Source organism: Larus michahellis, chromosome 24 (assembly GCF_964199755.1).
Source record: "Larus michahellis chromosome 24, bLarMic1.1, whole genome shotgun sequence".
Classification (NCBI taxonomy): Eukaryota; Metazoa; Chordata; class Aves; order Charadriiformes; family Laridae; genus Larus; species Larus michahellis.
The window spans coordinates 2,566,829-2,580,524 of record NC_133919.1 but is presented as its reverse complement, the minus strand read 5'-3'; the positions used below and the strand labels follow the sequence as shown (position 1 = coordinate 2,580,524).

General features: G+C 67.3%; 2 protein-coding genes across 2 annotated transcripts; both read left to right on the top strand.

The window, feature by feature from the left end:
• Window positions 1-17: 17 nt before the first annotated feature.
• Window positions 18-1,781, top strand: PFDN2 (prefoldin subunit 2). Its single transcript, XM_074566755.1, has 4 exons — window positions 18-111; window positions 278-366; window positions 493-616; window positions 1,527-1,781. Exons 1-4 carry the CDS (start codon window positions 46-48, stop codon window positions 1,704-1,706), a joined length of 459 nt encoding a protein of 152 aa, XP_074422856.1. The 5' UTR covers window positions 18-45; the 3' UTR covers window positions 1,707-1,781.
• Window positions 1,782-2,534: 753 nt separating this feature from the next.
• LOC141734638 (V-type proton ATPase catalytic subunit A-like) lies at window positions 2,535-12,450 on the top strand. The gene is made up of 14 exons (XM_074566654.1): window positions 2,535-2,616; window positions 2,769-2,897; window positions 3,781-3,995; window positions 4,610-4,747; window positions 6,339-6,490; window positions 7,659-7,821; window positions 7,918-8,026; window positions 8,708-8,830; window positions 8,955-9,069; window positions 10,048-10,111; window positions 10,207-10,410; window positions 11,855-11,949; window positions 12,038-12,209; window positions 12,358-12,450. The coding sequence occupies exons 1-14, from the start codon at window positions 2,535-2,537 to the stop codon at window positions 12,448-12,450; spliced, it is 1,854 nt and encodes a 617-aa protein (XP_074422755.1).
• Window positions 12,451-13,696: the final 1,246 nt, after the last annotated feature.

Genomic DNA, 13,696 nt, shown 5'->3' with positions numbered 1-13,696 from the left:
TCTGCGCCGGAAGGGGCGGTGCCCGCGACGCGGGAGGAGGGGAAGATGGCGGACAGCACGAAGGGGCGGCCGGCGGCGGCCCCCGGGGGGAAGGCGCTGACGGCGGAGCAGGTCCGGGTCGGGGGACACCGGGGGGCGCCGGGAAGGGTCTGGGCACCGGGGGAGGGTCCCTGGGCAGGGCCCTGGCCCCGGAGGGGGGGGTTCCCCGGGCAGCGGGGGGCGGGTCCCGGACAGGCCCTGGGGGGTCCCGGCCCTGTCACCGTCGCTGTCCCCGCAGGTGGTGGCCCGGTTCAACCGGCTGCGGCAGGAGCAGCGGGGCCTGGCCTCGAAAGCGGCCGAGCTGGAGCTGGAGCTGAACGAGCACAGGTGAGGTGGGGTTGGGTCGGTGGGGGGGACACCCAGCGGGGGGGTTCGGGCCGTCGGGGCCTTCGCCGCCTCCCCCGCCTCAGCCTCCCCTTCCTCCTCCTCCTCCTCCTCCTCCTCCTCCTCCAGCCTGGTGATCGAGACGCTGCGGGAGGTGGATCCCACCCGCAAGTGCTACCGCATGGTGGGCGGCATCTTGGTGGAGCGAACGGTCAAGGAGGTGCTGCCCGCGCTGGAGAACAACAAGGAGCAGGTGAGGGGCAGCCTCCGCCCCCCCCCCCACCCCGGGACCCCTGGAGCCCCCCACAGGACTCCCCGGACCCTTTTTAGGACTCCTGGAAACCCACCCTCCCTGGGACCCCTGGAGCCCCCCCCCAGGACCCCTGGAGCCCGCCCAGAACCGCCTGGACCCTCTTTGGGACCCCTGGAGCCCCCCCCCAGGACCCCCTGGACCCTCTCTGGGACTCCTGGAAACCGTCCCCTCCAGGACCTGCCGGACCGTCCCTGGAGCCCCCCTCCAGTATCCCTCGGACCCTCCCTGGGACCCCTGGAGGCCCCCCCACTCCAGGACCTCCTGGACCCTCCCTAAGACTCCTGGAGCCCCTCTGGGACCCCTGGAGTCCCCTGGGCCCTGCCTCGGGACACCCAGAGCCCCCCCCCCCGCGACCTCCAAACCCTCCTTGGGACCCCCGGAGCCCCCTGGCACCTTCCTGAGCCCCCCTTGGGATGCCCTGGGATCCCCTGAGCCCCCCATAGTCACTCTGGGACCCCGGATCCCCCCCCCCAGGACACCCAGAGGCCCCCCTTTGGACTACCCAGGACACCCTGAGCTCCCACTGGGATGCCCCCGGACCCCCTGGACACTCCCTGGGATGTTACAGAGCCCCCCCAGAACCTCTCCCAGGACCCTCAGAGCCCACCTTGGAGCCCCCCTGGAACACCCCCTGTGAACCCACGACCCCCTGAGCACCCTGGGGACCCTCCAGGAGCCCCCAGGTCACCCCAGGAGTCCCCTGAGCTCCTCTTTGGACTCTCTGGGACCCCCTCAACCCGCCTTGGGACCCCCCGGACCCCTCCCAGGACCAGGCCCCTCTCCCGGCTGCCTCCCCCTGACCCTTCTTCGCCCCCACCCTCCACCCCCCTTCCACTTTTTTTACCCCCAGATCAGCAAAATCATCGAGTCTCTGGCGCAGCAGCTGCAGGCCAAGGGCCGGGAGCTGAACGAGTTCCGGGAGAAGCACAACATTCGCCTGGTGGGGGAGGACGACCCCCGGCAGCCCCCCAAGGAGGGGCCCGAGGGCGCGGGGGCCAAGGGCAGCGCAGCCGGTGTCCTGGTCTCCTAGCCCCCCACCCCCCTGCGGTGTCCAGTGCTGCCCCTGCCCCGCTTTTGTTAAATAAATGGCTTTTTTGTCCCTTTGGTCACGGGCCACGCGTGTGGGTGCTGAGGGCGGCTCCGGGGGGGGTGGGACGGGGGCAGGAAAAGGGGGGGGGCAGCCCCAGGAAGGCCAGAGCAGGGCCAGACCCCCCCGGCTCCCCACAGGGAGACCCAGTGCCACTGTACCTGCTGTCCGGGGGGAGGTGGCACTTTGCGGGGGGCAGATGGTGGCTCTGGACTGGCCTTGGGCCACCGTTTTCTTGCTCTGGCCACTGAAATTGCTCTGCTGTGCTTCCAGCTGCTGGTGTCGTGTCCCGTTCCCCCCCCCCCCGGAAGCCCCTGCTGTCCCCCTGGGACATCCCAAGCCACCCCAGGACCCCCCGAGCTCCTCTTGGGACCCCTGTCACCCCCCTGGTCCCCCTTGTCACCCCCCGCCCCTGTGCCTGAAATGCTGTGGGGGGACCCCAAAATGGGGGTGGTGGGTGCCCCGAAAGGCAGGGACAGGGGACACAGGCACCCAGGAGGGGACGGGGACGCGGTGGTGGCAGCGAGGAGGGAGGGCGTCGGTGTCACCGTCACCCCGCGCGGGGCAGAGGCCGGCGCGTGCCGGCGCGTGTCGGTGTGTGGCACCCCAGGGTGCGGCGGGGGGGGGGGATGGGACAGGAGGGGACGTGGCCGGTGTTGACTGTACACAACCCCCGCCCGCGGCGTCACCTGCCACCGGGCCCGGCCGGTTCCCCGCGGCCACCGGCCCCATATAATGCCGGTGACACCAGGCCGGCAGGGGACGGATGCCATGGAGGGGGCCGGGGGGCCGCGGCTGGCGGAGGCCGAGCGGGAGAGTCTGCTGGGCTCCGTCCACGGCGTCTCGGGGCCCGGTACCGCGGTGGGGACAGGGGGACATGGGGACACCGATGACCTTTTTGGCCCCAAAATGGGGCCTGGGGGGGATGGGGGGTGGGGAGGGGACGCGGGGGGGTGAGGGGGTTGGGGCGAAGGGGGTCGGGGTGACGGTGGCGTGTCCCCGCAGTGGTGACGGCCACCCGCATGGCGGGGGCGGCCATGTACGAGCTGGTGCGCGTGGGGCACGCGGAGCTGGTGGGGGAGATCATCCGGCTGGACGGGGACATGGCCACCCTCCAGGTCTACGAGGAGACCTGTATCCTGCCGCCCTGCCTGTCCCCGCGTCCCCTCCCGTCCCCTCCCGCCACCCTGCCCTGCCCTGTCCTTCCCTGTCCCCCCCTCCTTGTCCTTCTCTGTCCCCTCAGCCTCCCCTTGTCCCCCCCCAATCTCCCCGTCCTGCCCTTCCCTTCCTCCCCTGTCCCCCTCCCTGCCTGTCCCTGTCCCCTCCTGTCCTCCCTGTCCCCCTGCCCCTGTCCCCCCTGTCCTGTCACCTCCCTGTCCCACCTGTTCTATTCCCTCTGTTCCCCCCACTGTGTCCTGTCCCCTCCCTGTCCCCCCGTCCTGCCCCATCCCCTTATCACGTCCTCTCGTGTCCCCCCATCCTGCCCTCTCCTGTCCTCCCCCTGTCCCCTCCATGCCCCCTGTCCCCTCCCTGTCCCCCCCTATCTTCCCCTGTCCCTCCCCATCCTGCCCTGTCCCCCCTTTCCTGCCCCCTCCCTGTCCCCCTGTCCTGCCCCATCCCCTTGTCGTGTCCTCTCCCTGTCCCCCGATCCTGCCCTGTCCCCCCCCGTTCCCCCATCCTGCCCCCTCTGTCCCCCCATTCTGCCCTGTCCCCTTGTCCTGTCCCCTCCCTGTCCCCCCTGTCCCCCCATCCTGCCCCGTCCCCTTGCCCTGTCCCCCCTGTCCTGTCCCTGTCCTCTCCCTGTCCCCCCATCCTGAGCCATCCCCTTGTCCTGTCCCCCGTCCTGTCCCCCCTGTCCCCCCATCCTGCCCCGTCCCCTTGTCCCATCCCCTCCCTGTCCCCCCCCATCCCTCCTGACCCCCCATCCCGCCCTGTCCCCCCATCTTTTCCTGCCCCCCTGCTCCCCCCCAGTCCCTGTCCCCGTCCGGTCGGTGGCCTTTCCTGAGCGCGGTGGCAGCGGGGGTGCGGGTGGGGGACCCGGTGCTGCGCACGGGGAAGCCGCTCTCGGTGGAGCTGGGCCCCGGCATCCTGGGCTCCATCTTCGACGGGATCCAGCGCCCGCTGCGGGACATCGCCCAGGCCACCCGCAGCATCTACATCCCGCGGGGCACCAACGTCCCCGCGCTGCCCCGCCACCTCACCTGGGACTTCGTCCCCAGCAAGGACCTCCGGGTGAGCGGGGACACGGGGACACCCCATCGCTCGGCACCCCCGGAGGGGACGCGGGGACATAGGGACACCCCTTCGCTCAGCACCCCTAGGGGGAACGTGGGGACACCCCTTCGCTTGGGACCCCCAGAGGGGACGTGGGGACATAGGGACACCCTTTCACTTGGCACCCCCGGGGAGGATGTGGGGACACCCCTTTGCTCAGCACCCCCAGAGGGGACGTGGGGACACAGGGACACCCCTTTGCTCAGCACCCCCAGAGGGGACGTGGGGACGCCCCTTCACTTGGGACCCCCAGAGGGGACGTGGGGACACCCCTTCGCTCAGCGCCCCCAGGGGGGACGTGGGGACACCCCTTCGCTTGGGACCCCCAGAAGGGACGTGGGGATGTGGGGACACCCCTTCACTCGGCACCCCCAGGGGGGACACGGGGACACCCCTTCACTCGGGACCCCCAGAGGGGACACAGGGACACGGGGACACCCCTTCACTCGGCACCCCCAGAGGGGACGTGGGGACACCCCTTCACTCAGCACCCCCGGAGGGGACACGGGGACACTCCTTCGCTCGTCCCCGTTGGGGTCCCGCGTCCTCATGACCACCCACTCCCCCCCCAGGTCGGGAGCCACGTCACCGGGGGTGACATCTACGGGACGGTGATGGAGAACTCACTCATCCAGCACAAGATCATGGTGCCACCCCGCAGCCGGGGCACCGTCACCTACATCGCACCCCCCGGGCACTACAGCGTGTCGGTATGGGTGGGTGACGGGGTGGCGGGTGACAGAGGGACGGGTGGTGGGGTGACAGGGTGACGTGGGGTTGGATGGTGAGGTGACGTGGTGATGGGTGACGGGGTGGTGGGGTGATGGGTGTATGTTGGGGTGGTGGGTGACGGGTGGTGGGGTGACAGTGTGATGGGTGGCGAGGTGTTGGGGTGATGTGGTGTTGGATGGTGGGGTGACGTGGTGATGGGGTGATGGATGTATGTTGGGGTGTTGAGTGATGGGGTGACAGGGTGATGGGTGGCGGGGTGCTGGGGTGGTGGATGTATGTTGGGATGTTGGGTGATGGATGGTGGGGTGACGGGTGGTGGTGTGATGGGTGGCGAGGTGTTGGGGTGATGTGGTGTTGGATGGTGGGGTGACGTGGTGATGGGTGGTGGGGTGATGGATGTATGTTGGGGTGTTGGGTGATGGGGTGACAGGGTGATGGGGTGGTGGAGTGATGGGTGTATGTTGGGGTGTTGGGTGACGGGTGGTGGGGTGACAGTGTGATGGGTGGCGAGGTGTTGGGGTGATGTGGTGTTGGATGGTGGGGTGACGTGGTGATGGGTGATGGGGTGATGGATGTACGTTGGGGTGTTGGGTGACGGGGTGACAGGGTGATGGGTGATGTGTTGGATGCTGGGGCGATGGGTGGTGCGGTGACGGGGTGATGGGTGGCGAGGTGGTGGGGTGATGGATGTATGTTGGGGTGTTGGGTGACGGGGTGACAGGGTGATGGGGTGGTGGGTGATGAGTTGGATGGTGGGGTGATGGGTGGTGGGGTGACGGGGTGATGGGTGGTGGGGTGTTGGGTGGTGAGGTGACGTGGTGATGGGGTGACAGTGTGATGGGTGATGGGGTGTTGAATGGTGGGGTGATGGTGTGATGGGTGGCGGGGTGATGGGGTGATGGATGTGTGTTGGGGTGTCGGGTGATGGGGTGACAGGGTGATGGGTGGCAGGGTGTTGGGGTGATGGAGTGTTGGATGGCGGGATGTTGGGGTGATGGATGGGTGATGGGTGGTGGTGATGGGTGGTGGGGTGTTGGATGATGGGGTGAAGTGGTGATGGGTGATGGGTGGCGGGGTGTTGGGGTGATGGAGTGTTGGATGGTGGGGCGTTGGGGTGTTGGGTGATGGGGTGAGAGGGTGATGGGTGGTGGGGTGACGGGGTGTTGGATGGCAGGGTGGCTGGTGACGGGGTGATGGGTGACAAGAGGGATGGGTGGTGGGGTGATGGATGATGGGGTGATGTGGGGCTGGATGGTGGGGTGGTGGGGTGACAGGGTGATGTGGGGTTGGATGGTGAGGTGTCAGGGTGGTGGGTGTTGGGGTGATGGGAGATGGGATGACAGGGTGACGGATGTTGGGGTGATGGGATGTTGGGGTGATGGATGATGGGATGACGGGGTGATGGGGTGGTGGGTGGTGGGGTGATGGGATGACGGGGTGGTGGGGTGATGGGCTGGTGGGGTGATGGGCTGATGGATGTTGGGATGATGGATGATGGGATGACGGGGTGACGGGGTGGTGGGTGTCGGGGTGCCCCGTCCCCGCTGTCGGTCCCTCCTGTCCCCGCAGGACGTGGTGCTGGAGCTGGACTTCCAGGGCAGCGTGGAGAAGCTGCCCATGCTGCAGGTCTGGCCCGTCAGACAGACCCGGCCCGTGGCCGAGAAGCTGCCGGCGAATCACCCCCTGCTGACGGGCCAGCGGGTGCTGGACGCCCTCTTCCCGTAGGGACACCCCCCCACCCACCCCCCCGGGAGGGGACAGGGATGGGGACAGGGAGAGGGGATGGAGGAGAGGGATGGGGATGGGGACAGGGGATGGGGACAGGGGATGGGGATAGAGCTGGAGATGGGGATTGGGGACATGGACAGAGGAGGGGGGACAGGGACAGGGATGGGAACAGGGATGGGGACAGCGACAGGGATGGGGACAGGGATGGTGCTGGGGGACAGGGATGGTGTTGGGGAACAGGGGATGGGGACAGGGATGGGGATAGAGCTGGAGATGGGGACTGGGGACATGGACAGAGGATGAGGGACAGGGATAGGGATGGGGATGGGGACAGGGATGGGGACAGAGATGGCGTTGGGGGACAGGGATGGGGACAGGGGCAGGGATGGGAACAGGGATGGGCAGGGGGGACAGGGACAGGGATGGGGACAGGGATGGTGTTGGGAGACAGGGGATGGGGACAGGGATGGGGATAGAGCTGGAGATGAGGACTGGGGACAGGGATAGGGATGGGGACAGAGATGGCGTCGGGGGACAGGGATGGGAATGGGGGACAGGGGATGGGGACAGGGACAGGGATGGGGACAGGGGATGGCGATGGGGATGGGGATAGAGCTGGAGATGGGGACTGGGGACATGGACAGAGGATGGGGGACAGGGACAGGAACAGGGATGGGGACAGGGAAGGTGTTGGGGGACAGGGATGGGGATAGAGCTGGAGATGGGGACTGGGGACACGGACAGAGGATGGGGGACAGGGATAGGGATGGGGATGTGGGACGGGGACAGGGATGGGGACAGGGTTGGGGATGTGGAATAGGGACAGAGGTGGTGTTGGGGACCGGGGACAGGGATGGGGACAGGGGACGGCGATGTGGGACAGGGCTGGAAGTAGGGATAGGGCTGGAGATGGGAATAAGGGACGGGGCTGGGGACAGTCCTGCCAGGGAAAAAGGAGACAGTGAGGGGGCTGGTCGGTGACACTGGGGGTGTCACGGTCACTCCAGACAGCCCCCAGGAGGGACGGGGACGGGGTTGGGGACGGGGACGGGGAGAGGTGTGGGGACGGGGGTCCCTCCCAGCTCCACGGGGCCGTAGCGGGGCGGTGTCGGGGGACGGCAGCCACCGCTCCCGGCCGTCCCCACACATCCCCGTCCCCAGGTGCGTGCAGGGGGGCACCACGGCCATCCCGGGCGCCTTCGGCTGCGGCAAAACCGTCATCTCCCAGTCCCTCTCCAAGTACTCCAACAGCGACGTCATCGTCTACGTGGGCTGCGGCGAGCGGGGCAACGAGATGTCCGAGGTCCTGCGGGACTTCCCCGAGGTGGGGACGGGGGGGGGCACACGGGGACGAGGAGGGACGCGGGGACGGCCGGCCACTGGCCGGGGTTGGGGGGGGTAACGGTGACGCCGTCCCCAGCTCACCATGGAGGTGGACGGGAGGACGGAGACCATCATGAAGCGCACGACGCTGGTGGCCAACACCTCCAACATGCCGGTGGCCGCCCGCGAAGCCTCCATCTACACCGGTGGGCCCGCGACTGCCGCGGCGGGGGTGGGGTGGGGGTGTGTGTGAGTGTGAGCGTGCACGGGCACGTGTGAGCACGCGTGTGTGAGCGTGTAAGGCCCATGTGAGCATTTACGGGCGCGTGTGAGCAGGCGCGGGCACACGCGAGCCCACACGGGCACGTGCGAGCGTGCAGATGCGTGAGCGTGCGAGGCACACGGGAGCGCGCGTGGGCACGCGTGAGCAGGCGTGAGCGTAGATAAGCACGCGTGGGCGTGTGTGAGCGTGCACAGGCACACGTGAGTGTGCACAAGCACGTGTGAGCAGGTGTGGGCACAGGCGAAGGTGCACACGCGTGAGCGCGCAAGGCACGCGTGAGCGTTCGTGGGCGCTTGTGAGCAGGCGCGGGCACGTGGAAGTGGGCACGGGCACGTGTGAACAGGCACATATGTGAGCGCATAAGGCACGTGTGGGCACGCGTGAGCAGCATGGACACGTACGAGCGTGCAAGGCCCGTGTGAGCACGCGTGGCGCACGTGAGCCTTCACGCGTGGCGCGGGAAGGCGAAGGGGGGAGGTTGCGCGCACCGGGGGCCGTGTGGCCACGAGCCGGCCGCAGCTGGCGCCGAGGGTGCGAGGGCGGCGTGTGCCCCCCCCGCCCCCACCACCACCCTCCGGGTGCCAGCCGCGTGCCGCCGGCGCAGGCATCACGCTCTCCGAGTACTTCCGCGACATGGGCTACCACGTCAGCATGATGGCCGACTCCACCTCCCGCTGGGCCGAGGCGCTGCGCGAGATCTCGGGGCGCCTGGCTGAGATGCCGGCGGGTGAGCCCCCTTATTGGGAAGGGACCGGGGACTGTGGTGGGGGGGGGCGGGAAAACCAATCCGACCCCCGCGGCCGCCCCGCTGATGCCCGCCGCGCCATCGTGTCCCCCCCGTGTCCCCGCAGACAGCGGTTACCCGGCGTACCTGGGCGCTCGCTTGGCCTCCTTCTACGAGCGCGCGGGGCGAGCGCGCTGCCTGGGGTCCCCCGCTCGCGAGGGCAGCGTCAGCATCGTGGGCGCGTGAGTTTGGGTTGGTTTTTATTTGGGGGGAGGGGAGGGGGGGGGGGTTAGGTGGGAGACCCCGCTGAACCACCCCCTCCACACACACATACTTTTTCCCCACCACCCCACAGCATGTCCCCGCTGGGAGGTGAATTCTCGGACCCCCGTCTCCATCCTATCCCATCTCCATCCCCATCCCCATCCCATCCCATCCCATCCCATCCCATCCCCATCCCCACCCCCATCTCCATCCCTGTCCCCGTCCCCATCCCATCCCATCCCATCCTATCCCATCCCATCCCCATCCCCATCCCCATCTCCATCTCATCCCCATCCCCATCCCCATCCCCATCCCATCCCATCCCATCTCCATCTCCATCCCCATCCGATCCCATCCCCATCCGATCCCATCCCATCCGATCCCATCCCCATCCCCATCCCATCTCCATCCCCATCCCCGTCCCCATCTCCATCTCATCCCCATCCCTATCTCCATCTCATCCCCATCCCTATCTCCATCTCATCCCCATCCCTATCTCCATCCCATCCCCATCCCCATCCCCATCCCCATCCCCATCTCCATCTCCATCCCCATCTCCATCCCCATCTCCATCCCCATCTCCATCTCCATCTCCATCTCCATCCCCATCCGATCCCATCCCCACCCCTATCTCCATCCCCATCTCCATCTCATCCCCATTCCCGTCCCCGTCCCCATCCCATCCCATCCCATCCCATCCCATCCCATCTCCGTCCCCGTCCCCATCCCTATCCCATCCCCATCCCCATCCCCATCTCCATCCCCATCCCCATCTCCATTCCCATCCCCATCTCCATCCCATCCCATCTCCATCTCTATCTCTATCTCTATCTCCATCTCCATCCCCATCCCATCCCACCTCCATCTCTATCTCCATCCCCATCCCCATCCCCACCCCCATCTCCATCTCCATCCCATCTCCATCCCCATCCCATTTTTTCCCCACCACCCCACAGCGTGTCCCCGCCGGGAGGTGACTTCTCGGACCCCGTCACCTCGGCCACGCTGGGCATTGTGCAGGTGAGCGGGGGCACCCCGGGGATCCCCCCATCCTGGCGCGGCCCACCCTGACACCCCCCGCATCTTTTCGGTGTCCCCCCCCTCGCCCCCCCAAGGTGTTTTGGGGTCTGGACAAGAAGCTGGCGCAGCGCAAGCACTTCCCCTCGGTGAACTGGCTGATCAGCTACAGCCGGTACCTGCGGGCGCTGGAGCCCCACTACGAGGGGCTGCACCCCGAGTTCCCCGCCCTGCGGCGCCGCGCCAGGGAGATCCTGCAGGAGGAGGAGGAGCTGGCGGAGATCGTCCAGCTGGTCGGCAAGGTGGGGACGGGGGCGGGGGGCAAGGTGGGGCAGGGGGGGGGAGGTGACAGGATGCGGGATGGGATTGAGATGGGATGGGGATAGGGACGGGGATGGGATGGGATGGGGATGGAGATGGAGATGGAGATGGGATGGGATAGAGATGGAGGTGGCATGGGATGGAGATGGGTTTGGATGGGGATGGGATGGAGATGGGATGGGGATGGAGATGGAGATGGGATGGGGATGGAGATGGAGATGGGATAGAGATGGAGGTGGCATGGGATAGAGATGGGTTTGGATGGGGATGGAGATGGAGGTGGCATGGGATGGAGGTGGCATGGGATGGAGATGGGGATGGAGATGGGGACGGAGATGGGGACGGAGATGGGGATGGAGATGGGGATGGAGTTGGGTTTGGATGAGGATGGGATGGGGATATGGATGGGATCGAGATGGCATGGGGATGGAGATGGAGATGGGATGGAGATGGAGGTGGCATGGGATGGAGGTGGCATGGGATGGAGGTGGCATGGGATGGAGATGGGGATGGAGATGGGGACGGAGATGGGGACGGAGATGGGGACGGAGATGGGGATGGAGATGGGGATGGAGATGGGTTTGGATGAGGATGGGATGGGGATGGAGATGGAGATGGGATGGGACGGAGATGGCATGGGGATGGGGATGGAGATGAGTTTGGATGAGGATGGGATGGGGATGGGATGGGGATGGAGATGGCATGGGGATGGAGATGGGATGGGGATAGGGATGGGGATGGGATGGGTTGGGATGAGGAGGGGATGGAGATAGGATAGGGATTGGGATGGAACAGGGATGGGGATGGGATGAGATGGAGACGGGATGGAGATGGGATGGGGATAGGGATGGAGATGGGGATATGGGATGGGGGGTGGGATGGGGGATGTGGGATGAGGATGGGATGGGGGTGGTGGGATGGGGATGTGGGTGATGGGATGGGGATGGGGATATGGGATGAAGATGGCATAGGGGATATGGGATATGGGGTGTGGGATGGAGGACAGGATGAGATGGGATGGGGATATGGGATTGGGATGCAAATGGGGAGAGGGGATGGAATCACGGTAGGGACAGGGAAGAGGATGAGATGGGATGGGGAGATGAGATGGGGACAGGGGGTATGGAATGGGAATGGGGATATGGGACAGGGATGGGATGGGGATATGGGATGCAGGATGGGGATGTGTTGGGATATGGGATGGGGACACGATGGATGGGGAAGTGGACGGGGATATGGGAAGGGGATAGGAGGGGCTGGGGCTGGGGACGGGGACGAAATGGGGGGCTATGGGGTGGGATCGGGGTGGGGCTACGGGGTGGGGATGTGATGGACGGGGCTGGGGACACGATGGGAAGGGGCTGGGGACATAGGACATGGGAGGGGAGGGGGGACAGGGACACCCCAGAGCCGTCCCCCCCGCAGGCGTCCCTCGCCGAGGCCGACAAGGTGACGCTGGAGGTGGCCAAGCTCCTCAAGGACGACTTCCTCCAGCAGAACGGCTACTCCTCCTACGACAGGTAGCCCCCGCACCCCCCTGCACCCCCCGCAGCCCCCTCCCCCAGCCCTGACCCCTCTGCCTCTGCCCCTCCCTCCCCCCCCCCCCAGGTTCTGCCCCTTCTACAAGACGGTGGGGATGCTGCAGAACATGGTCACCTTCTACGAGCTGGCGCGTCACGCCGTGGAGGCCACCGGGCCGGGCGAGCGCCGCGTCACCTGGGCCACCATCCGCGAGAACCTGGGGGACATCCTCTACAAGCTGAGCGCCATGAAGTTCAAGGTGGGTGTCGGGGCCGGGGGGTGGGGGGGTGGGGGAGGAAGGGTGACACACACACACACACACACACACACACACACACACACACCCCCCAACCCCCCCACCGCATTGGGAGGGGCGGCGATGCCACCGTGTCCCCCCGTGTCCCCAGGACCCGGTGAAGGACGGCGAAGCCAACATCACGGCGGCCTTCGCCCAGCTCAACGAGGAGATGCAGGCGGCTTTCCGCAACCTGGAGGACTGAGGGGGGGGCAGGAAAAGGCCCGGGGGGAGGGGGGGGGCAAGGGGGGTAGGGGATGGAGGGGTTCCCCCCCAGGGCTCCCCCCGCCCAATAAAGGCGACACTCAGCCACCGGGTGTGGTTTCCCCACAGCCTGGGAGGACTTTTTTTGGGGGGGGGGGGGGTTGACGTGGTGGTTTTGGGGTTCAGCTGCCCCCCCACACACACACGCCCCCCCGCGGTGAGAAACTGCTTTTCTCCACGCTGAGCCCTGGGGGATTCGGTGCACGTGTGGGGGACCCCCGGGGGGGGGGGGGGCGGCGGCGGCAGGGACCAGCTGCCTGCGGTGGGGTGGAGGTGGGGCATGGGGGTGGCAGGGACCCCCTGGGTGGGATTAGGGGGTGACAGTGCCCCCCCTGGGTGGCACATGGGGGTGACAGTGACCCCCCTGATTGGCCCATGGGGGTGACAGTGACCTCCTGGGTGGGATACGGAGGTGACAGTGACCCCCTGGGTGGAACACGGGGGTGACGGGGACACCCTGGGTGGGACATGAGGGTGACAGTGACCCCCTGGGTGGGACACAGGGGTGACAGTGACCCCCCTGATTGGTACATGGGGTGACGGGGACACCCTGGGTGGGACAAGGGGGTGACAGTGACCCCCCTGGGTGGCACATTGGGGTGACAGTGACCCCCCTGATTGGCACATGGGGGTGACAGTAACCTCCCGGGTGGGATATGGAGGTGACAGGGATCCCCTGTGTGGGACGCAGGGGTGACAGTGACCCCATGGGTGGTACATGGGGGTGACGGGGACAGCCTGAGTGGGACAAGGGGGTGACAGTGACCCCCTGGGTGGGACAAGGGGGTGACAGTGACCCCCTGGGTGGCACATGGGGGTGACAGTGACCTCCTGGGTGGAACATGGGGGTGACGGGGACACCCTGGGTGGGACGCGGGGCTGTCAGTGACCTCCTGGGTGGGACACAGGGGTGACAGTGACCCCCCCTGGGTGTGACATGGGGGCACGGGGGTGGCGGTGACACCCTGGGTGGGACATGGGGATGATGGGGACCTCCTGGCTGGGACACAGGGGTGACAATGACCCTCCCGGCCCAGACCTGCCATGACTCGGCGGGGGGCGGGGGGGGGGGGGGACGGGGACATGCAGCTGCGGCTTCATTTTGGGGGCCCCCAAGGGACATATCGGGAAGGACCCGCCCGCCACGTGGCTCGAGGGGCGAGGAATGTCCCTATTTGTCCCCCGGG

Excerpts from the sequence above, each read along its gene's own strand:
- PFDN2 (XM_074566755.1), top strand. The coding sequence starts at position 46 with ATGGCGGACAGCACGAAGGGGCGGCCGGCGGCGGCCCCCGGGGGGAAG. Across the intron at positions 112-277 it reads AGGCGCTGACGGCGGAGCAG|GTGGTGGCCCGGTTCAACCG; the intron begins GTCCGGGTCGGG and ends CTGTCCCCGCAG. Across the intron at positions 617-1,526 it reads TGGAGAACAACAAGGAGCAG|ATCAGCAAAATCATCGAGTC; the intron begins GTGAGGGGCAGC and ends TTTTACCCCCAG.
- LOC141734638 (XM_074566654.1), top strand. The coding sequence starts at position 2,535 with ATGGAGGGGGCCGGGGGGCCGCGGCTGGCGGAGGCCGAGCGGGAGAGT. Across the intron at positions 2,617-2,768 it reads CCACGGCGTCTCGGGGCCCG|TGGTGACGGCCACCCGCATG; the intron begins GTACCGCGGTGG and ends GTGTCCCCGCAG. Across the intron at positions 9,070-10,047 it reads AGCGTCAGCATCGTGGGCGC|CGTGTCCCCGCCGGGAGGTG; the intron begins GTGAGTTTGGGT and ends ACCACCCCACAG.